The following is a 27956-nucleotide window of genomic DNA, read 5'->3' on the forward strand; positions in this document are numbered from 1 at the left end:
TCGCCCTGGCGCGGGCTCCGCGTCCGCAGGCGGGGTCGGGAGGGAGGCGGGAGGCGGGAGGCGGGAGGGGGATGTGGGCGGAAAGAAGCCCAAGCACACCTTCCCTTCCTTCCTCGGGCGGGCGCCGGGTCCGGCCCGTCCCTCCCGCCGTCGCCGGCTCGCGGCTCGCTCCCGGGCCAAGGGGCGGCAGGGACAGGGTGCGCCGGTCCTCTCCGGAGCGAGTGCGTGGGGGCGGAGGGTCTCCGCGGGGCCCCCTGCTCGGCACCACGGTCCCCTCGGCTCACTGCCCAGGGGAGCTCAGCCAGGGAAGGGGAGACGCGGGGCGGGCGGGTGGAGGGCGCGGAGGCACGGCCCCGAGGCGAGGGCGCAGACACCAGGCGGGGCCCCCGTCGTGGCAGGAACGTGCGTTTAATGGGGTGAAGGGCGAGAAGCACAGGGCCGAGCCCACCCGCCAGCCCCGCGCGGCCCCCAGGCCGGCCTCAGAGCGGCGGAGGCGCCCCCCCACCCACCCCGCGGAGGCCCAGCCGCGCCGCCCGCCCCGCCGCCGGCCTCCCTCCCTCCCCCCCTCCCCCCGCGGGCGTCCGGCCCTAGCAGCGCGACTCTAGCTCTGCGGGAATGAGAAGCGATGTCCTGGGCGTGGCAGGGGCAGAGGGCTCTGCTCCGCTCCATCCGGGCAGGTCCTCCGCCGGGCACCGGAGCTGGCGAATTCTCTGCAAGGGAAGGGGAGGCGGCTGTCATGAGCTGGGGTCGCACGGCTGCCGGCTTCCCCCATTCCCCCATCGCCCGGGTCTGCCTGCAGCGCCCGCCACACCCCCACCCGCCCACGCGGAGCCCACCCGCTCCTCACCACCCGGGCTCACGTCGTGGGCAGCAGCGTCTGTCCCTCCCCAGGGCCTCGCCAAGCTCAGTGGCACTCTCTCCTACCCCAGTGAGGCAGGTGTCCGTCTGTCCTCCTGGGGCCCCACACCAGCCAGTGGCTTGGGCTCCCGCCCTCCCTCCCCACCAGCCCCCTACCTCTTTGAGGGAGCCCTTGAGGGTGCCGAGTTTATAGAAGCTCCAGGCGGGAATGCAGACCATGGAGGACAGAGCCAGGAACCAGCCCAGGGCATCGCCCCACCACGGGTACGTGTACTTCTTGTTGTAGGTCAGCGGGGTGTACTTGATCAGGGAGAAGAGGAAGGTGGCCTGAGGAGGAGAGTAGAAGAGGAAGGGGCTGGGAGAGCAGGGCCCTTGTGCCCCCTGGGGGAGTTGGCAGAGACCTGTCACCCTGCGAGCCCCACCTGGCCTCCAGGCCCATTTGGATCAGTCAACCCCTAACCCCTAACCCCCATCCACATCCTGCTCCAAATCCACACTCCCAGTAGAACTTCCCTGGGCACCTCTGCACATGGCTGCTGGTGTTTCCCAGTGCTTAAGGCTCCAGGCCCATGGGGGGGAGGGGGTGCTGCGAGGACCTCAAGGGCAGAGGTTGTGCCTCCTTCCCCCTGGGCCTCACTTATGCCCTGCGTACAGTGGGTGCTTGGAGGAATTGCTGACACCTGAGATAAAGCCCCAGGAGGCAGCACTTAGTGGTATGTGGCTCAGACTCGAGCCAGGCCACTGGGCTTGAATCCCAGCTCACTGGCACTTTCTCACTCAGGTAAATTGCTTCCCGTCTCTGGCTTCAACTTCATCTGTAAAATGAATACAATGGTAATTCTTACTTCATGGGGCTTTTGCGCAGATTAAATGGGTTAAAATGTGCAAAGCACCTTATGCCTGGCACAAAGTGAGCCCTCTTAGTGGCGTTATTACTATCACTGTGATTAGTAGTATTATGAGCAGCCCAATGCACTTAGGTTGTGGCCCTGCCTGTGACATTTGACTCACATTGTGGTGTTAGTCAAACCATCCGGCAGCTCTGGACCTCAATTTAACCTTCTGTGGATTGCAAAGGAAGAATCTACCTTGCCAATCATTTTCTAGAATCCACCAGATTTTCAATCCCCGTGGGAGGCATCCCTTCTATGGCTAATAGCCTGGCTGGCCTCCTACCACCACCATCTCTCTTTGCCTTTGTGTAGCTTTATTGAAGGTTATCTTACTGTGCAGACAGCTGGGGTGAGGAACAGCCAGCAATATTTGATAAGAGGCCATGGCCTGTACCCAATCATGTCTTCAATGTTGTTGTAGAAGCGCCCAGCTCCTACCATGAAGAAGAGAAGGAAGGAACAGGGAGAAAGGACATTCTTTAGCATCCAAGGCATGGGCAGGATGGGCTAGGATCAATAAACAGAAGACACCATGGTAGTCTTTCAAATCATTGCTGGGAGAATCTCTTCCCTGGGATTCACAGGCATATGCAGCAGTGGGCAGAACTCGGCTTAGGCAAAGATAAGGACTTTCCGATCATAAAGTCATTAAGGGCTGAAGAGGTTTGGATAGGACAGGATATGGGCCCCCTTGGGGTGGTTAGGGTGCGGCCATCACCAGGAGGGTGACAAAGCAATCTCTGGAGGGCATTTCCAGTGGTAGCAGTTTCGGATTCTTGAGATTTTTGAGGTTGAGTAGGGAAGGAGTCTCAGGAAAAGGTGGGAAAGAGCAGCGGATGACTCTTTTCTCAGGGCCCTGAGATGGTGGAGAGCACTGGGGTTAGGACCTGGGGGAAGAGTCACTCACCATAAACCCAAGCCACACAGAGGGACTCAAAGATGGCCACAAACAGGAGGCACATGCCACTGGCTGCATAGTAGTCAAAGAGCTGAAATACGTACATACCGCCCTGCCCGGGGAAGAGGGCAAAAACAGAACTGTACCCAGAGGAAACAGACATACTGTCCCCCATAACCCCCGGCCTCACACCCTCAAACACAGAGCAGACCTGGTGAGGATCAGAGGAGACGGATATTAAAACAGAATATAGTTTGTAAGGTGCAAGGCACTAAGCAGATATGAGACAGTAATTTTTTTTTTATTTTCAGCAGGAAGATAGATGAAACAGACAGCTATTGTTAGCTTATCCCTGAGAACATTTAGAGATTGACCCAGAAGCCTAAGACAAAGTATGTACTTCTTGGCAGAGGATCAGGATAAGGGCCGTCATCAGGACTGTGAAGCTGACAAACTCCAGCTCCTTCCTTCTCCCTCGGGACAAAACACAGAAGAGCACCCATCCCCAGGGCTCCCGCTCTCCCTTTGAAGTTCGTCCCCAGAACTTGGCTCAGTTGCCTGGTACATCATAGGAACTTGCCGGAGAGGCCATTTTTCCTAATCCAGGGCTTCCAGACCATCTTTTTCATACCTCTTAGCTGACCGTGGAGCCAAATCACCCCTCAGCCACACCCAAAGGTAGGTGGTTAATGTCCAAGGGCCAGAGGAAGGCCTCACCTACTCTATGCTTCCTATGGCCTGGAAAGGAAGGAGTCCCAGAGCCCTGAAGCCTAGAAGGCCAGCCCCAAGGCCTGAATCCATTGCACCTGCTCCACCTGCTCCATAGGACCCTGCCACCTTGGCCTCTCCTCCTCACCCAATCCCCACCTTCAAGCTTCCCGGGCCCTCACCTCTGTAAGCATGACCAGCCCGACAAAGAAGGAGGTGACAGACACGCCAAGAATGAGGAGCTCCCTCCGGTTCTTCTTGCGGAATATGTGGGGGTACATGTCCACCAGCGCTGTCACCAGGCTTTCTACGCACACAAACTGGATGAGAGGGCAAAAGAATTGGAGAGAAAGAGAGATCCCAAAATATGCTGCTGCATCAGCCAGCTCTGACTTCTTGCTCCGAGGCTTAGCCCGGCCCTGTCCCTGTCTCAAGTCCCCAGGGTCGTCCTTGCGTGCTTAGGTCTGGACCTACCCCTCAGAGCTCTTCTTAGCCCCTAGAAGGGCATCCACTTGTGAGATCTGCGCAGTCCCCATGTGCCTTAAGGGCCCTTGGGGCATCAGGCTCAGCCTCCTGTCCACTGCTCCGCCCCCACCCCCAGCCCGCACACAGCCACTTATCTCCCAGGCTCTGCATGACAGCTTCTTGATACCTGGCTGTCCAGTCCCAGGAGGACGACCATGAAGAAGAAGCAGCAGGCCCAGAGAGGAGAGAAGGGCAGCATCACCACGGCCCGGGGGTAGGCAATGAAAGCAAGGCCGGGGCCTACAGCAAGGAGCAGAAGAACATGGCCCAGTACCTGGGCTGGCTCCAGGCCCTGTGTGATCCCAAGGCTTCCCAGTATGGGTCATGGAAACACAGGAGCCAGAGGAAACCTCACCCCAAAGTTACCATCATCACCCCCAACCTCCCCCAGGAGAAGCCACTCGAACCTCCACCTGGTCCCCAAATCTCCAAGGCACGCCCACTGTGTTTTCACTGGCAGGAACAGAACCTAGAGGCTGCGGGTATAAGGGGCTTTGGAAGATGGAAAGGATGCATATCATCTGCATTTCTGCAAGCTCTATCCTCAGATCCTCAGGGCTCACTCTCAGGACCTATTGCCCCAAACCAGAGGTTTCAAACTGGTACATTTGTGCAGCTGACTCAGCATCAAATGAGCGCACGTAGGGCTTGATGAGACCCACCGCCATCATGACCCCACCAAGGCAATCACTGTGTTCCTTCTATAAGGAAAATACTTCCAAAGAAAATACCTCCAAGATTAGATTGAACCACTCTGCCACCTCTGTGCCCAGAGCCTTTTTTGTCACCCTACAATTTCAGAATACCGTTGGCACACGTCCTCTCAAACAAATTAATGTTCCTCTCAGCTGGCTCAAGTGACAGGAACAGATTCACATGCCAGCACCTGGGTCCATCCACTGGAAACTTCCTTTGAGAAACAGAGTATGACCGTGCAACCTTGGATGATCCTTTACCTCTTCCAACCGCACTTGGCACACTGGTGGAATGGGTACCCCCCACCATACCAGTCCCTGCCTCAGAGCTTCCCACCGCATGATGCAGGCAAAACGCTTCACACAGTGCCTGGCGTATACCAAACGTTTAATAAAAGTGAAATGCTATCATTTTTAATAAGGATCAGTGATGTCAGTTCCCACTGCTTGGCACTCTGTGAAACAGGGTGTGCTTGGGAAGGCGAGGATAAAACACTGTCTTGATGCAGAGTGCAAGAGGGTGGTCCTCAAGAGTAGGGGAAGGGCAAGCGGCATTTACGGCTTACCCAGGTAGGGGACTGATTCTTGGTTTTATTTAAAAGCAACACAGAGGATGCCTGGGTGGCTCAGTGGGTTGAGCCTCAGGCTCTTGATGTTGGCTCAATGCTTGATCTCCGGGTCCTGCTGTGCGGGGGAGTCTGCTTCTCCCTCTCCCTCTACCTCTTTCTCCCTCTGCCCCTCTCCCTGCCCTTTCTCTGTCTCTCTCTCTCTCTCTCAAATAAATAGATAAAATCTTTTTTAAAAATAGAAATAAAGGGACTCCTGGGTGGCTCAGCAGCTGAGTTTCGCTCAGGATGTGATCCCAAGTCTGGGGATCACATCCCACATCAGGCTTCCTGCATGGAGCCTGCTTCTCCCTCTGCCTATGTCTCTGCCTCTCTCTCTGTGTCTCTCATGAATAAGTAAATAAAATCTTTTTAAAAATAGAAATAAAAATAAAAGCAACAACAGGGGCACCTGGGTGGCTCAGTCAGTTAAGCAACCAACCCTTGATTTCAGCTCAGGTCGTAATCTCAGGGTCCTGGGATCCAGCCCCGCATCAGCATGGAGTCTGCTTGAGATGCTCTCTCCCTTTCCCTCTGTCTTCTGTTCCTCCCCCTGCTCATGCTCTCTCTCCCTCTTTCTCTCCCCCTAAAATAAATAAATAAATCTCTAAAAAAGTAATAAAAAAATAAAAGCGACAACACTGAATGGTGTAAAGGAGGAAACTATGTGCCAACATAGACTTATCCTTTACGTTTTAAAGTGAGCAAAACAAGGCAAAGCACAGAACAGTGCATATAGTATATTATCAATTGGGTTTTTTAAAAGGGGAGTAAGAAATAGAAATAGTAATATGTGCTCTGTAGTATGAATGTTCATGTAAGTGTGTATATGTGTGTATCTGCACTATTTTTTTCATGGATGCCTAAAGTGTTTCTGGAAGGAGAAACATGAACCTGGTCACATGGCTTGCCTCTAGGGCAAGGGAGTGGAGGCCAGGTGTGGGAAATGCTCACTCTATACACCTCCACCCTTTGAAGCTGGAGTTAGTGTCGATGGACTCCCCCAGACCTTCCCAGGACATGTCCTCTCAAAGGTGACCGTGGTTCACCCCTAGTGTAGGTGACAATAGAAACGCATCTGGATCCCATTTGGCGAAGCTTCAAGCACAAGTCACAGAACCCACTCCTCACACCCGGCCCCACAACACTCACCAGACTCAGCCACCTCAGAGATGGGCACCCCCTGCTCCTGAGACATGAAGCCCAGGACAGAGAAGATGGCAAATCCGGCCACGAAGCTGGTACCGCTGTTGAGGAAGCAGAGGGCGATGCAGTCCCTATGGGACGGGCGGGGAGGCAGAGACAGGCCCGGTCAGCAAGAGGATGCTGACAGGAAGGCCCAGAGTGCTGCCCCTCAGACAGACAGACACTGGCCCCAGCCCTTCACACAGGCCAGAGGGGGGCTGCCCGGAAGGATTAAGATGAACATGCAAGGGGCTGGTTCTGTACCCACCCCCACTCCGTTAGCTCAGACTTGGAGTCAGTCAAAGTAGTCATAAAAGAATAAGGGCTCTAAGGAGCTAAAATATTCATGTAAAAATTATAAACTGCCACACAGCCTCCCCTCCCCACCATGTTGCCAGCATACCTCTTGGGCCACTACCACTTAGACACAATTCATTAGGCATGCTAATATAGAGGGTATGACAATCCCAAGCCACAAATAATTCTCATCCCCCAAATTTGATTTTGAAAGGCAATATGTGATATTTTTTAGCTAAAATTGAATTTGGCTGAGATGCTCTGATATGAACCGAGTAGGCTGGAGGGAACCCTGGAATGGGGAACATGAGATGGGGAGCAGTGAGGTAAAAATAGGTAAGGGTTAAGTGTTGGCTGGGGCAAAGGTACAAAGCAGGCCAGGCGGAGGTTCCTCTGCATGGCATAATGAATTACTTCTCAGGCCTGAGCCCACTAGCCTCTTGTTAGTCAGAGGGCTGGGCCCACGCTGTGGCTTCCCAGCCAACCACAACCATTCCAGCCTTTGGAAGCACTCCCTCTGCCCATGCTGCACTCAGCTCCTTTCAGCAACTGGTGGCCCTGGGGCATAGGAAAGTAGGGTGAAGATGGGGCAGAGGGGGCAAATCTGTGACCCTCCAAAGCAGCCCTGATCTAGCATGGAGGGGGGCAGGGGAGAGAAGTGGGTTGGCAGCCCAGGCCCTACTCAGCCAATCACCTGTAGCAGTTGTTGTGGTATTTGTTGTAGCTGCCCAGGGCAGTCAGGCACCCTAGGCAGATGGCGAAGGAAAAGAAGATCTGGGTGCCTGCGTCCATCCACACCTACACAGGGAAAAGGCAAGAATGCTGCACCCCAGGAAAGCCTGGCTGTCCATGCTCCATGGGAGCACACAGCCCCGTGGCCGAGCCAGGCACTGACTAGCAATGACGAGAACCCTCCTCCCAGCCTGCCACCCTGCTATCCCAGTGGGTCCTTGGATGGCATATCTCGGGCATTGTGGGATGGCGTGGGCATCAGGCACCGGGAGAGGCCTGAAGGACCTGTGGTAGAGGAGCCTGGGAGGGAGCTCTAGGTCTAAGCCAGGTCAGACACCAACTTTCTGCAACAGAAATAAGGCCCTGGTTCTGCCTCCACTTTTTCCCTTCCTGGGCCCTCCTCACAGTGTGACCAGTGTGACCAGTTTAGAAGGAATGCCAGGAGAGGATCTCTAGAGCTAGGTGTCCTACATATTGGTGCTGTAGCAAGAAAGATCGTTTTGCCCCCTCGCACCTCAAAATCTGCTGTCTGGAAAACAGGAAGAGTAATCCTCAGCTCACAAGGCCAAGAGGCTGAACGGAATGCATCTGTGAAGGCCTTTGTACTCCTTGGGGGGAAGAGCTCTGCAGCTAAACCTGGGCCACAGCTAGGACCATTATTGTCTCAGCTGGCCGAGCCGGCCCAGGCGTGTTATGATTTAGATTTCACAGCTACAATAACATCCCAGAGAGAGAGCACATCAAGGAGAACAGGACGAGGCAACCCTGCAGATCTGTGGGAGGTGTGGTCCCCAGGCCACAGACCCTCCCCAGGCACCTCCTGTCTTCAGGGGACGTGAACCCCACAAGGGCTCTGAGCTAAGCTACGGGCGCAGAAAACACCAGGCAGGTGGCCTAACCTCTCTGGGTTCCCCATTTCTTGTCTTTGCTGAGCCCTGCTCAGCTTTCCTTCCATTAGCATCAAGCTCCCAATGCCCACATCCACCAAAGCCTCAGCTTCTGCTCATCCAAAGCTCCTCAGTCCCTGGCCTGCCTCTCTCTGCTTCCCCGACCATCTTCCTGGCTCCCTAACCATCGCCCCCACCCTCCGACCTCCCTTGCTGTCTTGTCACACAGGCCTCTGCCAAAGTGCCCATTGGCCCCAGCGTTGGTGGTGGGTCTCAGGGACTCATTGCAAGCCCCAGTTGAGATACTGGATCTCTAGGACTTAAGAAAAACTCAGCAATCTGCATTCTTTTCAGAGCTTCCCGAATGATCCTAATATCAGCCAGATGTAGGAATCAACTGCCCCCCCAGGCCCTGAGAACTGGTGCCAGGGACCCACTCAGGGCACTCACTCCTCTCATTAAGTCCATTTCTTTGGGAAGTGGGGCAGAGTGGGAAAGACAATGAAGAGAAGGGGAGACCATCTCTAGCCTTCTGTTCTTCTGCTCACTGTGAACCCCATCCCCAAGCTATGCTGCAAGGCAGGAATGGCCACCAGAGAAAAGACATCAGCAGCAAGAAGCACAATGGAAGATCCAGAAGGGGCCAGGGCTAACAGGAACAGTGCGCAAAGATGGAAATACCAGGAAACCCTTTTTAAACCTGTGGGAAAATTATCATGGGGAAAGGAGAGGTGGTTTCAGGGTTTATATCAGAAGCTGAAGAAGGAAAGGGCAGGAATACAAGGAAAGAACCTGAGGCCCAGAAAGCTGCAGGGGGGTGCTTATGAAATCCCGTGTGAGGCCATGGACATTTGAGCGGGTGCCTGGGGTAATCTGTTGGCTCCTTCAAGATGTCCCAAAGATTTTCGTCTAAAACTGTCCCATGGAGACTGTGAGGAGTCACCTAGGGTAAAGTCAGTGACCGCAGGTCCCCCTGTTCTGTTTCATTCCTGCTCACTCCACAGCTTCCTGGCAGGGCCCTTCAGCCAGGAGCTCTGAGTTTGTGAAGAAAGAGGCCTGACCCAGGCCCAGAGACGGACAGCTGGGAGACACCCCTATCCGCCTGGGGGGCTCGTAGCCACCAGCCCAGGGATCTCTCCCCAACAGGCCATCCAGGAGATGGCCCAGGAGCCTGCCCAGCCTCACATCTTGGAGGTTTGCTTCCCGGGTCTGGCAGTGCCTAGGCTGTGGACTGACCCACGAGTTGCCAGGGAAACTATCCGATGCTCTCAGACATCCTGCGGCTGCCCACACGCAGGCAGGGGCCACAGATCCCATGGTGATGAAGTTTCACAAACTTGGACTTGGGAAGCAAAAATAAGAAAAACTGTGACTTGGCAGTTCACCCTAACTGCCCCCCGCCCCCTGCCCTGAGGGGGACAGACTAAGACTGAGTTGGGGGCAGAGGTTAATGAGAACAGAGGAGAATGCAGCAGGAGGGCCAAGGGTTCAGAGGGTGAGGGTCAGGGCCAGAGCCTCTGATAAAACCACCTCCTGGGGAGCTTGGCAAGGGACCCCCAGGCCCCTGCCCCCACCCCACTCTTGGCACAGCTGTGGCCTGACAAGCCTGCTGGGATGGAGAGAGGAATGGGGTCAGAGGAAGGGCTTCAAGAACAAGCAGAGCAAGCTGTTCTGTTCCCCACCACAGGCAACCTACTCCCTGACCATGCCAGCAGCCCTGGTCTCTAAAACAAAATCCCAATGTGTCTTTGGCTGTGACAAACGACTGTTCAAGAATAAAACAAGCATGAAAAACACCTGGTGGAGTGTGGGCAAAAAAAGAGGTCTTTGGGGGAGTAGAGGAAGGCAGAGACCTCTAGAAGATCCAGGAAAGGTGTTTTCAACTTTGAGTTTGATCTCAAGGATGATTATATTTACTGTTTTTAGGAAGGCAAGGGTGAGTAATGGAAAAAGCCTTGGCTTTGGAGTCACACTGAATTGGATTCAACTCTTAACTCTATTATAATCACTAGCTGTGTGATCTTGGGCAAATCACTTCACCTCTCTGAACCTCACTTTTCTCATCAGAAAAATGGGTATAATAACAAATAAAAATAATATATATGTGAAACACCTAACACATACTAAATATTAGTTCCCTGTCCCACCTCTTGGAATAATAAAAAGCATCCCTTATATATCTCTCAAATTCATACTCTGTAGAAAATGTGTATCATGGTCATCAAGACAGCAGACTCCTAAAGACTACGTGGGATAAAACCCAAGCTCCTCCACATGCTAGTTTTGTGGATCTGGGGCAAATCTCGTAAGTGTCCTAAGCTCGAGTCTCTTCGTCTGCAAGATGAAGCTATAGGGAGCTCCTGCGGCTGTGCGGAGACTGCCCGGTGTTGTGCACTCAGTCAAGTGCCCAGCACACAGTGAGCGCATAATAGGTACGTTAACTCTTGTTGCTGTTTGTTGTTATTGTTACTTTTGAAAGGCAACTCACCTTTCAGTGATGTTCAGTGATAATGGGTCCCACAGATGCCAAAATAAAAAGACCCGTTCTAATCAATGTTCCAACTGCCACCCGAAACAAACCCTTCATGAGAAGCGCTTAACATAGAGCTTTCAAAGGTACTGCAAGGGCTTTTTGGACACCCTACCCCCAGCCAGCTGCTCTATCCCTCTACTGAACAAAGGCAAGCAGAACAAAGGACCAGGAAAGGGAAAGAAACAAGCTCCCAGGAGAGTCCTGAGTCTCCAGGGACCCCTCTCAAGTGGGAAAGAGACAAGCCCCAGGGGACAGTCAGTGGCCTGCCTGAGCACAGCAAGACTGACAGAAAGGGAGGAGGGAGCCAGATAAATCCAGCATTGTCTCTGCCTGCCTTCCAGCTTCCAGACTGAGAGCTTGGCAGAGAGAGATGTCTTTGGTCTTTGTGCTGGCTAGCAGGAATTTTGCACCTTTCTCAAAGTACCAGGCAAATGCCAGCTGGAATTCTCACACTTCCTAGGGAGTGCCAACTACATTCAATTAGGGCTCTGGTAGGAGCGTCACACCTGCAGGCTGCTGCTCTGTTCACCGACAACAAAGGCCTAGCTGCAGCCTGAGACCAAGACCCAGTGGCCAAGAAGGCTTCTGGGAAGCCCAGACCAAGCTCTGCTCATGAAACCTCTCCCTCGTCACTTCAGAGGACTTGGAAGACACATGCTCCCTGCATAACCTACAGCTGGCTGGAGTTGGAAGGTGGTATCCTGGAGAGCAGATGAAAAGAGGTTTTATTCCCTGCAGTAACCTGGACATGGAATCGTGGCCTTGGTAACGCTTGGAGTTGAAGGCTATCTGGTCTATCTTCTTCATGTTTGCTGGATGCTTCATCTAACCACCACTACACCTAGAACAGACCTGTCCCATAATAGATATTCAGTAAGATTTTTGCTGAATGAATGAGCTTTGAGAAAAACAAAGATGAGCAGATGGGGACTTTTCCTTCAAGAAATCATAAAGTCTCATAAATGGGACTTGTCCTCATTCAGACCCAGCTTCCAGTTGCAGATGTGAGGATGAAAAATTTGTGAAGCTCTCCAGGCCTCCATTTCCTATAGAATGAGGATACCTCACTGATCTGCTATGAGGATTAGCTGTAATGCTTCGTGTAACAATGACAAGGCCATCGTTAGCACTCTCAATAGTTGTTGACTATAAATAGCTGATCAGGACAAACAAGGCATTGATCACAGAAGCCCTAAATCCCTTCCAGAAATACCAGATTTCTCTTTCAGGCTGCCTGCCTGTCTCCCTGCCCAAACAGGGCTCCTCCTTCCCAGCCTGACCTCTAAACAAAGGCAGACTGTAGCTGGCCTCTGGTTCACACCTCTGTGGCTCTAGGACAACAGTGAAGCCCTCCTGCACAGGAGATCCAAGCCAGCCTCTACCCGCTGGCCTCCAAAGCTGTCCACCACAACCTCCTGCTTGCTACAGACTCTCTACCACAATACTCTGGTTCCAGAGAAGTCAAAGGGCTTATGAGCCACACAAAATAAAAGTACACTTTGTTTGGCCAGCTCCTTACTTGCTCTGTGACCTTGGGCCTTGTTTGCTAGATGACCTCGGGGCTCCTCCTAGCTTCAACAAGTACAGTTCTACGGTTTGCTCCAAAGCCTGACTACAGTCCCTGTGCCCTAGGTGGAGAAGAGGCAGCCGCAATCTGCACCTCCACTGTATCTAAGAAACGGGGGAGGGAACCGTAAGCCCGCATCCCACCAGGTCCTCACTCAGGGCAGCAGAACATAACTCTGCCAGGGGGACTGGGAGACGTGAGAAAAATTCAGCTGCTGGACCACCCCCAAGTTCTGAGCTACAGGGACCCTGCGCCTGTGCATGGGCTGAGCTTCCAGCGGTGGAGGGAGGTGTGGGACTGTGTGCCAGTCCCCTTGCTCCCATTCCCGCTCAGCAACGTCAGGGAGCGCGCCGGTGCCCCGACGGTGCCCTGGTGCCCTGTCCGCAGAGCCCTCCAACCGCGGCGCCGCGTCTCCTCAGGGCCCCTCTCCAGACACACAGAGCTCCCCCAGCACCCGAAAGGAGGGCGGCCCCTGTGCCGGCTGGGGCGCCGAGCTGGGGCACGAGACCTGGGGGGCTCTGGGGTGCAGCTTACCCACGCTCCCCCCAGTCGACACCTCCTGGCTTTGCCAGCTTTCAAAACTACTGCCAAACCGGAGAAGATACGAGTGGGTCAGAGGCGGTGGCTTATTTGGGGCCCTGCTTTGCAAGGCCCTCGTGTGAGCAAGCACCCCCCCCCCCCCCAGGCCAGAGGAAGCTGGCTGAGCAGAGGGGCAGAGGGGCGGAGCAAGGGCTGGAGCCGGAGGGGCCTCCTGACAACTGATGGGAAACTCGACACCGCCGGCTGCCGCTGAGTGTGGGCCAGGGACCTGGGGCCTCGGGCCTCGGAATGGGCCACGCGGGCAGAGCCAGGGAACCAGAGGGCTGGTGGATGGCTAAGGAATAGAGAGGAAGTCGCCGTGACATACGATCAACTGGAGGAAGGATGGGAAAGGGGGACTAGGGTGGGTGGTGGGGAACAGGCCGCAGCCTGTGACTGAGGGATCTGCAGCCTCTCACAAACACTTCTGGGCCTCCGGGTAGCTGTGAACCAAGCGGGGGACCACAGACAGCTGCTGACACATGGCCGGAGACCCCCTACGCCACCATGGACACCTCAAGGTTGGGGCCAGGAGCGGGGTTTCCCGACAGCAGCACAGAGGGAAAGCCTCCAGAGCCACAGGACAGCCCCATCTGTGGCTTCTTACCTGGGGATCCCACAGACGTGTGAGGTTTGGGTACAGGTAAAACTGAATTCCTTGGGCTGCCCCAGGCAGTGTCACCCCTCGAATTAACAGGACCACCAGCATGAGGTAAGGGAATGTGGCTGTGAAGTACACCACCTGGCCAAAGGGCGGATGAAAGACAAGGAGGCTGTGAGTTTGGAAGGAAGGGCCCGGAGACCCAGTTGCAGAGGCAGGAGGCAGGAGCTCCCCCCACTCCACACACCCTCAGAACAGGCCAAGAGAGTTTCCCTCTGCCCCTCCCTCTCACCCTTGCAGCTGTTCCACTTAGTCTTCCCACTGCCTTAAGCCACAAGCTCCCATGTCCCTCTCCCATCCTCCTCCTGACACTTCCCTGTAATATTTGTGAAGTGACTGAATGAACGCAGGCATGCTCCCAACCAGTGTGTTTAGAATGATGGCAAGGGTTGTCAGGTATGAAAAGCTCTCTAACACATGATCCCTGTCCTCACAGAGCTTACAAGCTTAGCACACCCAGGCAGCCAGATTAGGAAGGAAGCCTTCTCAGAGGCCTCCAGGGCAAGAGTCCAGAAGAACTCAGAATGCCCTCTAACACTTCAGACACTCTATGGCCAAAGAGTCCCCCACCCACAAGTTCTCAGGGTGGTTACGAATCATTTTGAGATGAAACAGCCTCCATGGGATTCCTTTTCCAAAGAACCATTGAATACACCAGGGAGCCACAACCTGTATTCAATTTGCAATGTGCCCACACATGTGGTATATTGCAAGACCATTTTCCTTGGAAGTGTCCTTCCTGCCCGTCTCCCTCCCTTCTCCTTTCCATTCCACATCCCCACCTACCAGAGTGCACAGGACCGAATCAGGGAGAGCACAGAATCAAGGAAGGGAGCCATATGAAATCTTGACAGGCTCATTCCCTCCCATCCTGGACCAGGTTACAGCTCAGGGAGCTCCTGGGTGACCAGGCCCCCCGGGGAGGGCAGGGAGTCCTGGGCTGAGAGGGGCCAGGAGCTCTCCAACACAGACCTTGCCTGTGGACTTGACCCCCTTCCAGATGCAGAAATAGCAGATGACCCAGGCAACCAGGAGGCACAGGGCCAGCTCCCAGCGCAGGGCCCCCAGGTCGTGGATGCCATCAGAGATCTTCAGGACCCGCCTCCTGGGGAGAGAAGGTTGAGCGGGGCTCCACTTTTGCTGCCAGCCTCAGTTCTGTAGCCTGTGTGTCTCAGGCAGCAAAGACATGCCTCCAGGCTCTTGTCCAAAGGCTTGTCACCTGTTTTTGCTCAGATCCGTGAGGCTCTCCTTTGCCCAGAGGTGGGGGTAGATAGAAAGTGAGGCAAATATAAACTGTTCCCTGGTAAGTGTGCTCTGGGAGGCTGAGTATCAATTTAACCTAGAGAGGGAGGTGCAAACACACATCTTCTCAACCAGGGCTTCAGGATGTTTTGATACTAGGAATCATGTCCTAGGTGAACATCTATACGAGGGAGGGGGCGGCTAGGAGGCAGCACACAGGCAGCTGAAGGAAGGAGCGGACACAGGGGTATAGACACACATGCATGTGCGCTATCTAACGTGGGGGAGGGAAGGCAGGACCGGCTTGAGGGCAAAATTCTCATCTCTGAAACTAGTTCTGCATTAACCACAAATACAAGCCCAACAGAAAAAAAAAAAAAAAAAGCCACTTTAGGTGACAGGGCCACCAAAGAAGGAAACTACTACTCGCTGTCCACTGAGGGTCCGCACTGCACGAGCCTATCCCTGTGCCCTTCTTTCAAACACACAGCCACACTGGGATGGGGAGAGGGCCTCACTTACTCCCAGAACTCGATGACAGGAGAGGTGGCATTCTCAGAGGTCACATTCAGGGAGCCATTGGTCCTCTGGAACTCCACACAGTATTCTACCCGTGGGTCCCAAGGAAGGAAGCAAGAGAAAAATCTTTCAGCATTTGACACGGCCAGAGAGGGGGGCTGTGAAACTGTAGGAACGGTGGGAAGTAAGGTACCTGAAAGGAACCGGGCTGAAGTTGTCCATACAAAACATCCTCAAACACAAAATAACCTCCAAATGCTTACTTCACCTTCTCCACATGATTCTACATGTGGGTTTCTAAATGGGTACATGTTCTTGCTAAAGCATGATCAGATGGCATCAGGAAGAATGGTCTGCATGCCATCTACTTCAAAGTAGGCAAATATTTCTAGGTCACTGCCTTGTATAAAGTCATAATCTTTGAGGGATAGTAAATATGCTTTCTAGGGATGACATGTTGCAGAGTGGCTGAGAGCACAGAGACAAGGTCAGAAAGTTCTGGCTCAAATCCTGACTCTCTGGTTACTTGCTGCATGGTTCTCTGACTTCACTTACCTTGATTCTAGAATGTACACAGCGATCTCCAGTGGTGAGATGGACAGGGGACTAACTAAAAAGTGCCCAGTAAATAGTGGCTCTTAATTATCTGTATATGACCTTGGAGTTTCACAACAGGGGCTCACATTCTTTTTTACATTGTGTTAGCATAATAATCCTAGAAAATATTAACACAGATGTGTTTTCCCCACTGTACACACGAAGAAAGGAATTTTCTTAGAAATGGCCTGTCACAGCTCATAAATGACTAAGTGAGAGCTAGAATCCAGCTCAGCAAATTGTATGTCTTACCTTCAAAATACCTGTAATCGGACCTTTCTTATTATGGCCACTACCAGCATCCTGGTCAAGATCCCCATCATTTTGTGGCTCCTTAACTAGTCTTCAGTTTCTTTCTTTTTTTTTAGTCTTCAGTTTCTACTCCTGTCTTCCTAGTCCAATTCCACACAGCAGCCAGAATGATTTTGTTAAAAATTTAAGTCACTCTATGTCATGTCTCAGTTTAAAAACTCTCCAGTTTGCTTCCCTGCCCATGCAGAGAAGAAGCCATAACCCCTATAATTGCCTCCAAGGCCCTTTTCAGTCTACTCCTGTCACCTTTGACCTCATCCCTCAGTGCTCCCTCACTCACCTGCTTCCTGGATACTATAAGCACAGGGCTGCCTCAGCACTTTTGCACTGGTTGCTCCTTGTACCTAGAGTCTGCCCCTGAAATCTCAGCCACTGACTCCCCCCACTCCTTCAGAGCATGACTCCTGTGTCATCTCAGGAAGGCCTTCCCTGAGGACTCTATTGAAAAATCACACCTCCATCCCTAAAATTCCCAATCCATCCTCCCTGCTTTATGTCTCTCCCTAGCACTTTTTCTGACATAATACATATTACACATTTATTTTATTTATGGTCTATGTATCACCACTAGAACAAAAACCTCATGAGGGTAAGGATCTTTGTTTGCATGCCTTATCATTACCCCAGCGCTTAGAACAGAGTCTGGCACAGGGTAGGAGCTTAATAAGTATCTGCTGAATGAATGCCAATCGAGCGTTCTTTCCAGTATTCATTCTCTCTCTCTCTCTCTCCCCTTAAAGCTTCAGCTCACCCAGAAAAGCTTGTTTTCATCTTGACAGGACAGGATGTCTTATACTACGAAAGATGTTAGGCTCTGAGTAAAACCAGACTCACTAGGAGAAATGTCAAAAAATTCCAAGAAACAAAAGACACCGGTACAGAATTTGATCTTGGAATTGTCTCAGAGATCCCTCAGTCAACCCCAGTGCCCTGAAGCAAAAGCTCTAGGCCACAAAAAATTTGCAACATTTTTACAAAAGGAAGTTCCCTGAGATCTGGATCAAATCACCATCAGACAGGCTGTTGTTGAGGGTGATTTCAGTGAACATAAAATGAAGGAGGGAGGGAGGAGAGAAGGGAGGAGGGAAGAAAAAAAAACCACGTAATTAAAAAAATATTAGAAGAAAACCAATTTTAAAACCAGTCTCATCCAACAAAATATTTTTTTGAGCATTCATGATGTAGCCAGCCCTGTGCTAGGGGACAAAGGACACTCAGATAAAGATGACTTTGCTGACCTGTGGGAAAACCAGATCAACAGCCAGAGAGTAAGGTAAGAGCCAAGGCGGAGTGGGAATTCATTCAGTACAGGCACGCCCAGATACATTTAAGAAGAACCTAAGGAATCCTGGGCTGTCAGGGGAAGAACCTCCAAGATTTGACTTTTCACTTGCAGACATGTGGAAGGAAGGGGACAGAGATCAGAAACAGAACACCCAGAAAGGGATTGAGACTCGGAAGGCCAGAGGGGCCTTGCTAAATATTGCAAAATGTGCCTCCTTGTCAAATAAAGGACTCCAACTTCAGTTGAGAACTGGCTACCTCACCTGAACAACAAAGAAATGAATCATGGCACAGGTGGGGCCTCACTGACAAGCACTGAGGGATATTCGGGCAATGAGCACAAGAGGTTGTCCTGGATCCACATGGGACAGCTCTCTGCCTGTGCTGTCTGTAGGGTAGCCTCCATCCACGTGTGGCTAGTTACATTTAAATGACTTAAAATTAAACAAAAATTGAAAAATTCAGTTCTTCACACATCCTGGGAACATTTCAGGCACTCAATAGCTACATGTACCTAACAGCTACCATGTTGGAGAGTCCAAAGAACATTTTCCTCATCACAGAAAGTCCTCTTGGATGGAACTATCCTAGGGACTTTCAATTTTTGTTACTTTCAATCAAACCGACCCAGTAATAGTCCTATGGCCGTCTTCTAAGAGAGCTACATGCAGTATTATTAGCACAGGAGAAATCAAGTGTTATTATAAATTATAATGAAGACTCACAAAACAGTTTATTCCCTGGTTAAATTCAAATGGACTATGAGGTAGAAAGATCTAAAACTGGGGCACCTGGGTGGTTCAGTGGTTGAGCGTCTGCCTTCAGCTCAGGTTGTGATCCTGGGGTCCTGGGATCTAGTCCCACATCGGGCTCCACACAAAGACCCTGCTTCTGTGTGGACCTCTGCCTGTGTCTCTGTCTCTCTGTGTCTCTCATGAATAAATAAATAAATTCCTTAAAAAAAAGATCTAAAACAGTATCAGAAAGACGTGAGAAACAAAGGTAATGGACAAGTGATACATACATACACCAAAGTAATATTTCAAATTGAAATAAATAAATGGCTAAACTACATTAAAAAATCAGTTCTATTTGTATAATACATGAATTCATAATGTATGAATTGAATACATTAATTTTTTTTTAATTTGAGTACAGTTGACAATTTCTTTTTCTAAGTCTGTAGCATTTTGCCTGTGATGCTGGTGAATTCTCACACTGATCTTTGACACAAGATTTCAGTGACTTACTTGGTGGGTTTCTAGTATGTCCCAAGTTAAGTTTGGGATGGGGTGTCCAGGATGTAATGATAATCCCAGCCCTGGTCAATGTGGCAGAGTAGCGGGAGGAAATGGGGTCTCCAGGGATGACCTTACCTGTATTCCACTCATGGTGGCAGCTTCCCCAGGGAAGGTCAATGGTGAAGCTGCTAAAGAGGTAGAAGAGGGCCCAGGCCAGGACAATGATGTAGTAGATGTTGAGGAGGATGACAATCATCTGGGAGGCGTAGCCAATGCCTGGAGGGGAAAACTGCAGAATTGGGCTAGGGATGGTGGACAAACTTCTCACACGCCACCCATCCCAGTTTAAGAGGGGGTTTGTACTCATTCCACTGTCAAAGCCCTAAAACAGTTCTCCTATCATCCTCCCTGACAGGTAAGGAGAGGCTTTTCTCCCTGCCTTCCATTTCTCTACCCTGGCTTACTGTGCCCTTTTACCTTTATCAGTTCTGAAAATTCACTGATTTAAAGTTATTTTTTAAATGTGTAAGACTAACTCAAAGACTCCATTAGTTAATGCTTCCTAGAATTAAGCTGATGTATTTCTGCAATATAAAAATACATGTTAAGAGCAGGAACAGGGGTGACTAGCTAGCTCAGTCTGTAGAGCAAGTGACTCTCAATCTCAGGGCTGTGAGTTCAAGCCTCACACTGGGTGTAGAGCCTACTTGGGAAAGAAAAGATCAGGGACAACTCACATAGGAGAAAATACGACTAGCTCCTCCTTAATAACTGCAGGTGTGCAAAAGGAAACCGTGGTGAGGTACCATTCTGCACTGGCAGGCATAGTGAAAAAATTTTTTTTTTTTTTTGCATAGTGAAATTTTTTACAAATGATACAACTCAGTGATTTCCAGATTTGTCCACGTATTAGAATTACCTGGGAATATTTTTAAAATTTCAAAACACAGACCAGACCCAAAGCCAATTAAATCACAATCTCTGGGTGTGGGACACAGGCTTCAGGATGTTTTGAAGGTCCCCAGGTGACTCCAATGTGCAGACAAGTTTGGGAACTGCAGGGGATCCCTGGGTCGCTCAGCAGTTTGGCGCCTGCCTTCAGCCTGGGGTGTGATCCTGGATTCCCGGGATCCAGTCCCATATCAGGCTCCCTGCATGGGGCCTGCTTCTCCCTCTGCCTGTGTCTCTGCCTCTCTCTGTGTGTCTCTCATAAATAAATAAATAAAATCTTTTTTAAAAAAAAAGGTTTGGGAACTGCAAATACCTCAGAGCTGTGAAAGATATGGAAGAAAGATAAGGACATGGCAAGTCAGTATAACACTTACATTGGACAATTTAATAAGGCAGATCAAGAGACATCACCATGATTGTCCATTTCATCCAGTGATCCTAATCCTGGAAAGTTATCCCAAAGAAATAATTCCCAAAAAAGAGGGTCAAAGTTATCTCAACAAATACACATGAGAGCAGAATATAACAATTTTATAAGTAATTGAAAAGAAGCAAAAAGCCCCAAACAGAGAACTGTGAATTAAATTATGATATATATACTCAATTGAAATTTATGCAATCATTAAATTATTGTTGCATAGAAAATGGAAAATAACACTAACTGGAAAGTGGAGACATAAACTGTGTATATCCCAGATCACTAGAAATGTAAGCTCTATACAAAGATAAATAAAGAATGAAATGAATCCCCAAAACTGGAAACAACACAAATGTTCTTCAGTATGTGATGGCTCAATGAACTGTGGTATATCTATACCATGGAATACTACTCAGCAATAAAGAAGATGAACTCTTTATACAAAAACCTGGATGGATCTCAAGGGCATCATGCTAACTAAAAAAGCTAATCTCAAAAGGTTATAGACTGTACAATTCCATTTATATAACATCCTCAAAATGACAAAATTGTAGAGATAGAGGACAAATTAATGGTTGGGAAGGGCTAAGGATGAGGAAAAAAGGAACAAGTGTAACTACAAAGGAGTAGTATAACAGAGGTCTTTGTGATAATGGGACAGTCTATATACTGATTGTGGTTATGGTTACATAAGTCTACACGTGTAATAAAATCACATAGAATTATACACATACACATATACACAAATGAGTGCATGGAAAACTAGGGAAATCTGAATAAGGTTGGTAGATAGTAACAATATCAATTTCCTGGTTCTGATATTTTGTTATAGTTAAGTAAAATGTTACCATCGAGGAAAACTGGGTGAAGGGTACATGTGACCTCTCTGTATGATTTTTGCAACTTTCTGTTAATATAACATAACGAAAATCCTATATATAGAGAAATATCGAAATGAAACATCCTAAAGTTTCAATCGCTATTATGTTAAGACAGTAGAATTATTAATTATATTTTTCATCATTTAAAATTCTCTTTTTGGGGCACCTGGGTGGCTCAGTGGTTAAGCATTTGCCTTTGGCTCAGGTCATGGTCCTGGTGTCCTGGGATCAAGTCCTACATCGGGCTCCCTGTGGGGAGCCTGGTTCTCACTCTGCCTCTCTCTGTGTGTCTCTCATGCATAAATGAATAAAATATTTAAAATAAAATAAAATTCTCTTAATTTTTTTATTTTTTAAAGATTTTATTTATTTATTCATGAGAGACCCAGAGAGACAGGCAGAGACACCGGTAGAGGAAGAAGCAGGCTCCATGAAGGGAGTCCGATGTGGGACTCGATCCTAGGACCCCAGGATCACACCCTGAACCAAAGGCAGATGCTCAACCACTGAGCCACCCAGGCATCCCTAAAATTCTCTTTGTAAAGGTGTCATAATCAGTTAATTGTTCTGAAAAATACGAAACCATTGTTATACATTTGTACAATATAAAATAGCTAAAATAGTTTTGCACTCTACTTACTTAATCTAAAGCCTTTTTCCCATCCTCATCCCTGTCTTCTCCATTCTCTGATAGATTGGGTGATCAGCTCAGCATTGGTCCCACAAGTAGAGGGTTTAACATAAAGACACAGAGTCTTATGTCAATCAGCACTGCTACAAAACCACCCAATCACCCCAAATAAGGTTTGTAACCATGTATGCAGATATCTGGAATCAGGCACCTGGCTACTCACCCTCAAAGATGGGGCAAATCTTCCTCCAGGCTGTGACGCCTCCCTGGCTAGTGTACTGGCCCAGTGCTGTCTCCAAGAGGAAGACAGGAATGCCACAGGTAAAGAGGAAGATGAGGTAGGGGATGAAAAAGGCACCTGTGGGTGGGAAAAATGCTTTACATTAGCTGGCACGAGCCTCCTCATGGTCCACATTTATCTTCTCCCATTACCACCCTGTACTGTCCATCAGAATCCCCAGGCATGTGGGACATGCAAAACTGTGAGGGACATCTCTACAGATATCTGGAACCATAGCAGAGATCAAGAGTGGCCACCAACCCCTTTTTTTTTTTTTTTCACTCTGAAAGTTTCAATCTATACCTACCAGGATTTGCTCCCCATCAAACCTCGATTACTAGCTCAATTACACATAACTGTAGCAATGACAGCTCCTTGAATAATGGACATCCAAGAGCATTAACATAGCCCACAGATTCTAATTCTTTTCAGGGAATGACTATTTTTAATGCTAGATAGAGACTTCTAGCAGACTGAAACCAGATTTCTCTTTAGTAGTAATCTTTTCTGCTCAGCTTTCTGCTGAGACAAGTGTACTGATGCTGGAAATGCTGGCATTTTCTCCACTGTGGACTTCTATCTGTTGCCAAGGTAGACAGAGAAGAGAGAATTGCACAGAGAGGGATATCCAAATATCTGCAGGGAGTCCCCTTCTAGCTTTCAACTGAATGCTGGTCAGCACATATATATGAGGAAACTTCCCAAAGTAAGGGAAAGAACCATTCAAAAAGATTGGGAGCAATGGTGCTCACACATGGCTGGGAAGAGTGCTGGCTCCCACCAGTGGTTGAGCATCTGCTTTGGCTCAGGTCATGGTCCTGAGGTCCTGGGATCAAGTCCTATATTGGGCTCCCTGCGGGGAGCCTGGTTCTCACTCTGCCTATGTCTCTGCCTTTCTCGGTGTGTCTCTCATGAATAAATGAATAAAATATTTAAAATAAAATAAAATTCTCTTTTTTTATCCAGTCAGACTGGATAGTCCCAGAATTCACAGGACATTGGGAAGAGAAGGCATTTCCTCAGAAGTGGGGAATAATTAGCCCTAGATTGAGCACAACTCTGGTTCTAAGAAATCTTAGAAGTAAAACCCAAAAGTATCAAATAACTTCACTGGTCCCAAACAAATCTCAAGAGTATTTATAGACATATAAAAATACTCAGCAACCAATAAAGCAAAAATCACTAGGCCTGGTGTCCAATCAAAAATTACCAGGAAAGGGGCGCCTGGGTGGCTCAGTTGGCTGAGCTTCCAACTCTTGATTTTGGCTCAGGTCATGATTGCAGGGTCATGGGATTGATCACTATATTGGATTCCATACTCAGCACAGAGTCTGCTTGTCTCTCTCTCTCTCTCTCTCTCTCATACATACATACATACATACATACAATCTTTAAAAAAAAATTACCAGGAAAACAAAGAAGCAGAAAAACATTACTCATAATGAGTAGATAAATCAATCAATTGAAAAAAATCAATCAACTGAAATCAACGCTAGCTTACACTAATGTTAGAAAAAGTAGATATGGACACTAAAATGATTATTATAGGGGATCCCTGGGTGGCTCAGTGGTTTAGCGCCTGCCTTTGGCCCAGGGCACGATCCTGGAGTCCCAGGATCGAGTCCCATGTCGGGCTCCTGGCTTGGAGCCTGCTTCTCCCTCCTCCTGTGTCTCTACCTCTCTCTCTCTCTATGTCTATCATAAATAAATAAATAAATAAATAAATAAATAAATAAATAAATAAATAACTTAAATAAATAAAAATAACTTAAAAAAATAAAATGATTATTATAACTGTGTCCTACATATTCAAAATGTTAGAGATGTGAAAGGTATTGAAAACACCCAAGTCAAATCTCTAGAGATGAAAACCACAGAGGCACCTGGCTGGCTCAGCCAATAGAGCATGTGACTCTCAATCTCAGGGTTATGAGTTGAAGCCTAATGTTGGGCATGGAGTCTACTTAAAAAAATAGAGATGAAAACCACAATGTGGGATCCCTGGGTGGCGCAGCGGTTTGGCGCCTGCCTTTGGCCCAGGGCGCGATCCTGGAGACCCGGGATCGAATCCCACATCGGGCTCCCGGTGCATGGAGCCTGCTTCTCCCTCTGCCTGTGTCTCTGCGCCTCTCTCTCTCTCTCTCTGTGACTATCATAAATAAATAAAAATTAAAAAAAAAAGAAAAAGAAAACCACAATGTCTGAGATGAAAAAATACATTGGATGGGATTAATGGCAGATTAACAGCAAAATAAAAGATTAGTGAACTTGAACCACAGAGCAGAAACTATCCAAAATAAAATAAAGAAAAGAAGTTTAAAAAAAAATGTCAGTGAGCTATGGGACAATTTCAAATAGTTTAATATACTAGTAAGTGGAGTTTCTAAAAGAGACAAAAGACTAGGGTGAGGGAGGGGGAGGGGTGCAGGCTCAGGAAAAAAAAATTGAAGAAATAATGGATGAAATTTTTCCAAGTTTGATGAAACTATAAATCTTCATATCCAAGAAGCTCTATGAGCCCCAATATAAGAAACATAAAAAACACTAGACCAAGGTTCATCATAATCAAATTATTTAAATCAGTGATTAAAAGTTTTTAAGAGGAAATCTTAAAAGCAACTAGAGGGGAAAAAAAGACATATATGTACAGAGAAACAAAGATCAGATGACATCAAATTTCTCATTGGAATCAATGCAAATGAGAAGACAGCAATAAGAAAGCACATTAGTACTGAAGGAAAAAAGAAACTGTTAGCTAGAATATTGGGATTCTGTTCAAAAATAAAAATGAAGTATGCTTCCTAAAACCTGAAAGAATCCATCACCAGAAGATCTGCACTATAATAAATGTTAATGAAAGACCTTTAGGCAGAGGGAAATAATGATGCCAGAGAGAAGTATGAATCTACACAAAGGAATAAAGAATGTTAGAAATGGTAACTACATACCTAGGTAAACATATAGGATTTTTCTTATCACCCAAATCTCTTTGAAAAATAATCAACTGGTTACACAGTATAAGGTGGAGTTTATAGCATGTGAATAAAGTAAAATGGGTAACAACAAGAGCACAAAAGTCAAGAGGAGAGAGATGGAAATGTATTATTGTAAGGTTCTTATAGGTAAAGTGGCATAATATCACGTGAAAATGAACTGTGATAAATTAAAGATGTATGCTACAAAACCTAAAACAATCATTCAACTAACATAACAAAGACTTGTGGCTAGTAACCCATCAAAAGAAGAAAGTCAACAATGAAATAATAAAAAATATGCAATTCATTAAAAAGAAAGGGAAGGATTGGAAAAGGAGAACAAAGAACTGATAGGATAAGTAGAACACAAATAGTAAGATAATTGATTTAAACTTCACTGTATAATTAATTGGATAATTGCTTTATTTTATTTATTTTTTCAAAGGTCCAAAGTTTTAATGTTTTGAATACATTCTCCAGCAGCCCCCCAACTTCCCTCCCCCCCCCATAATTGCTTTAAATGTAAATAGTCTAAATATCCCAAATAAAAGGCAGAGATTGTCAGATTGGCTTCAAAATAAAAACTAGAAAGACTCAGCTCTATGTTGCTTAAAAGAAATGCACTTTAAATTTCAAGACACAAAAAGAAGGTAATCCTGCCTTTAGAGATAACATGGACAGATCTTGAGGACATTATGCTTTCAGAGAGAAAGAATAAAAAACAGTATGTTCAAGCACTGCAGCATTCCCCACCTGCTGGCCTGGATGGCAGGAAACCCTTGGTTCTCCTCCAGCTTTGGCCTCTAACTTCTTGGGGATCCTAAGCAAGTGTCCTTTCTCGTTCATGTTTCTCATTAGCAAAGTGAGGAGTAGAGTAGGAGTCCAGAAGGGACCTGACAGCCCAGCTTTACTGCCATCCAGGGTCCCTTTCCTAAGGTCCCAAACCCAGACCAGTAACCGCAGCTCAGAGCACCAGAGGTCTCATTTACTCAGTACTCTAGCAAATCCTGTATGTTGTCACTTATACGTGGGCTTTCAAAAAGCCAGATTTGGAGGGCACCTGGCTGGCTCAATCAGAAGAGCACGTGATTCAGAATACACAAACTTGCAGCTATAAAATGAATACGTTCTGGCAATCTAATGTTCACAGCATGGTGACGATAGTGAGTAAAACCATATTATATACTTGAAAATTGTTAACAGAATAGATCTTAAGTGTTATCAGGAAGAAAAGATAATTATGTGAAGGAACAGAAGCATCAAATAACCTTACTGTAGTAATCACTTCACAGTAGATATGTGTATCAAGTCATCACGTTGCACACCTTAAACTTACCTATGTTATGTCAATATCTCAATAAAACTGGAAAGACATTTTTTAAAAAACAGGTCTGTGGTTACTCTCTGACAGGGTAGAAAAGGTAAGAGGTGGGAGAAAGGGACAGGAAGAAATTTGAGGGAGTAATGAATATGTTCATTATCTTTTTTTTTTTAAGATTTTATTTATTTATTCATGATAGTCATCACAGAGAGAGACAGAGAGGCAGAGACACAGGCAGAGGGAGAAGCAGGCTCCATGCACCAGGAGCCCGACGTGGGACTCGATCCCGGGTCTCCAGGATCGCGCCCTGGGCCAAAGGCAGGCGCCAAACCGCTTCGCCACCCAGGGATCCCTGTTCATTATCTTAATTGAGGTTTCATGGGTGTGTATGTGTCAAAACTTACCAAATTGTACACTTTAAGTATGTACATGTCATTGTATGTCAGTCATATCTCAGTATAACTGCTTGAAATGAAAGTTAACAGGGAATAGCTTTTCTGGAGTTCTTCACCTTCCAAATCTCTGGCTCATAGTCTACACACCCGTAAGTCAGGGACTGATGAAAGCATCTGATTACCACAAGGACAAAACAATAAAGATCATAAGCACCTCAGCCTAATAAGACCATAAATTAATCCAAGACTTGTTGAGCAGGAAGGGAAGATTAGGGAAGAGAGAACTCAGCTGATATGAACAGTTACTGCTTGGAGTTGGAAACATGGTAGACAGAGAGAACAGAGAGAGATGGAAAGACAGAATTTTCAGCCCAGCTCAAGCCCCTCCTCCCCATCTTTATGCTACCAGCTCTTTCCCAATCCACCAAGCCAATGTTTAACCATGGTGGGTTCCATGGTCAGCTCTGCTCCCCTCACCCTCTGCATCTTTGAGCACGTGGGTAGCTGGCCAAAAGGGGCAAGGTCCACACTCAACAAGTAGAGCCACTGGCCCTACAGGAGGGAGGGGTCAGGGGAGCAATGGCCCCCAGAGGCACCCAGGTGTAAATGGGGGAGTCCTCTGGGGCACTGCCTCTTTCCCCACCCAAGCCCCAGTCACCATGGAGCTAGTCCTAGAGCAGAAGATGGAGTTCAGTTACCTGCTCCCCTATTCCCACAGGTTAGTCTCCTTGCCCAAATTCTAAAATGTCCTGGCATATTTCTCCATAAGATGGGAGAGGCCACATCTCAACCTAGAAAGGAATCATTCTGCAGGCCACCCTTCTCAAAAGGAGCACATTCTGTGGTGTCATCTGTAATGTTCCAGCTAATCTAAAACATAAACTGGTGAGACGCCACAGGAGTAACACAGCAGAGAGCATACACGTACCGTTAGGTGCTGGAGTCAACAATTAATCTAACCACTACTGGGAGTTGAGTAATTAAGTAACAATGGTAAAAAGTCATCACATACTACTAAAATAACTATCATTCTTTTTTTTAAAAGATTTTATTTATTTATTTATTCATGACACACAGAGAGACAGAGACACAGGCAGAGGGAGAAGCAGGCTCCATGCAGGAAGCCTGACGTGGGACTCGATCCTGGGTCTCCAGGATCACACCCTGGGCCAAAGGCGGTGCTAAACCATTGAGCCACCTACTGTCATTCTTATATAGAGAAAAAAGTGCTCTTTATTTCTCTTTGTTCTTTATACTAACAATCAACATCAAGGTGATCGGTTCTC

The 27956-nt window shown here is 48.2% G+C and overlaps 1 protein-coding gene across 11 annotated transcripts in view; it reads right to left on the minus strand.

Annotated features, from left to right (window-relative positions):
• Nucleotides 1-564: 564 nt before the first annotated feature.
• Nucleotides 565-27956, minus strand: part of SLC6A13 (solute carrier family 6 member 13) — a 35901-nt gene continuing 8509 nt past the window's right edge. For 4 of the 11 annotated variants that reach the window (XM_025461759.3, XM_025461766.3, XM_025461761.3 and 1 more), the window contains 13 exons: nt 21923-22057; nt 18954-19094; nt 15388-15472; nt 14596-14728; nt 13570-13704; nt 7359-7462; nt 6335-6459; nt 4010-4122; nt 3540-3677; nt 2659-2761; nt 2085-2185; nt 1015-1185; nt 565-710 (listed from right to left, as the gene is read on the minus strand). In XM_025461759.3, the coding sequence (XP_025317544.1) occupies nt 588-710; nt 1015-1185; nt 2085-2185; nt 2659-2761; nt 3540-3677; nt 4010-4122; nt 6335-6459; nt 7359-7462; nt 13570-13704; nt 14596-14728; nt 15388-15472; nt 18954-19094; nt 21923-22057 (1607 nt within the window). In that variant the 3' untranslated portion in view covers nt 565-587. Of the gene's footprint in view, nt 711-1014; nt 1186-1538; nt 1674-2084; nt 2186-2658; nt 2762-3539; nt 3678-4009; nt 4123-6334; nt 6460-7358; nt 7463-13569; nt 13705-14595; nt 14729-15387; nt 15473-18953; nt 19108-20143; nt 20214-21708; nt 21815-21922; nt 22058-27956 lie in introns of those variants that run through there. The other 7 variants (XM_025461768.3, XM_025461770.3, XM_035706823.2 and 4 more) reach the window with 5 other exon arrangements.

Source organism: Canis lupus, chromosome 27 (assembly GCF_003254725.2).
Source record: "Canis lupus dingo isolate Sandy chromosome 27, ASM325472v2, whole genome shotgun sequence".
Lineage (NCBI taxonomy): Eukaryota > Metazoa > Chordata > Mammalia > Carnivora > Canidae > Canis > Canis lupus.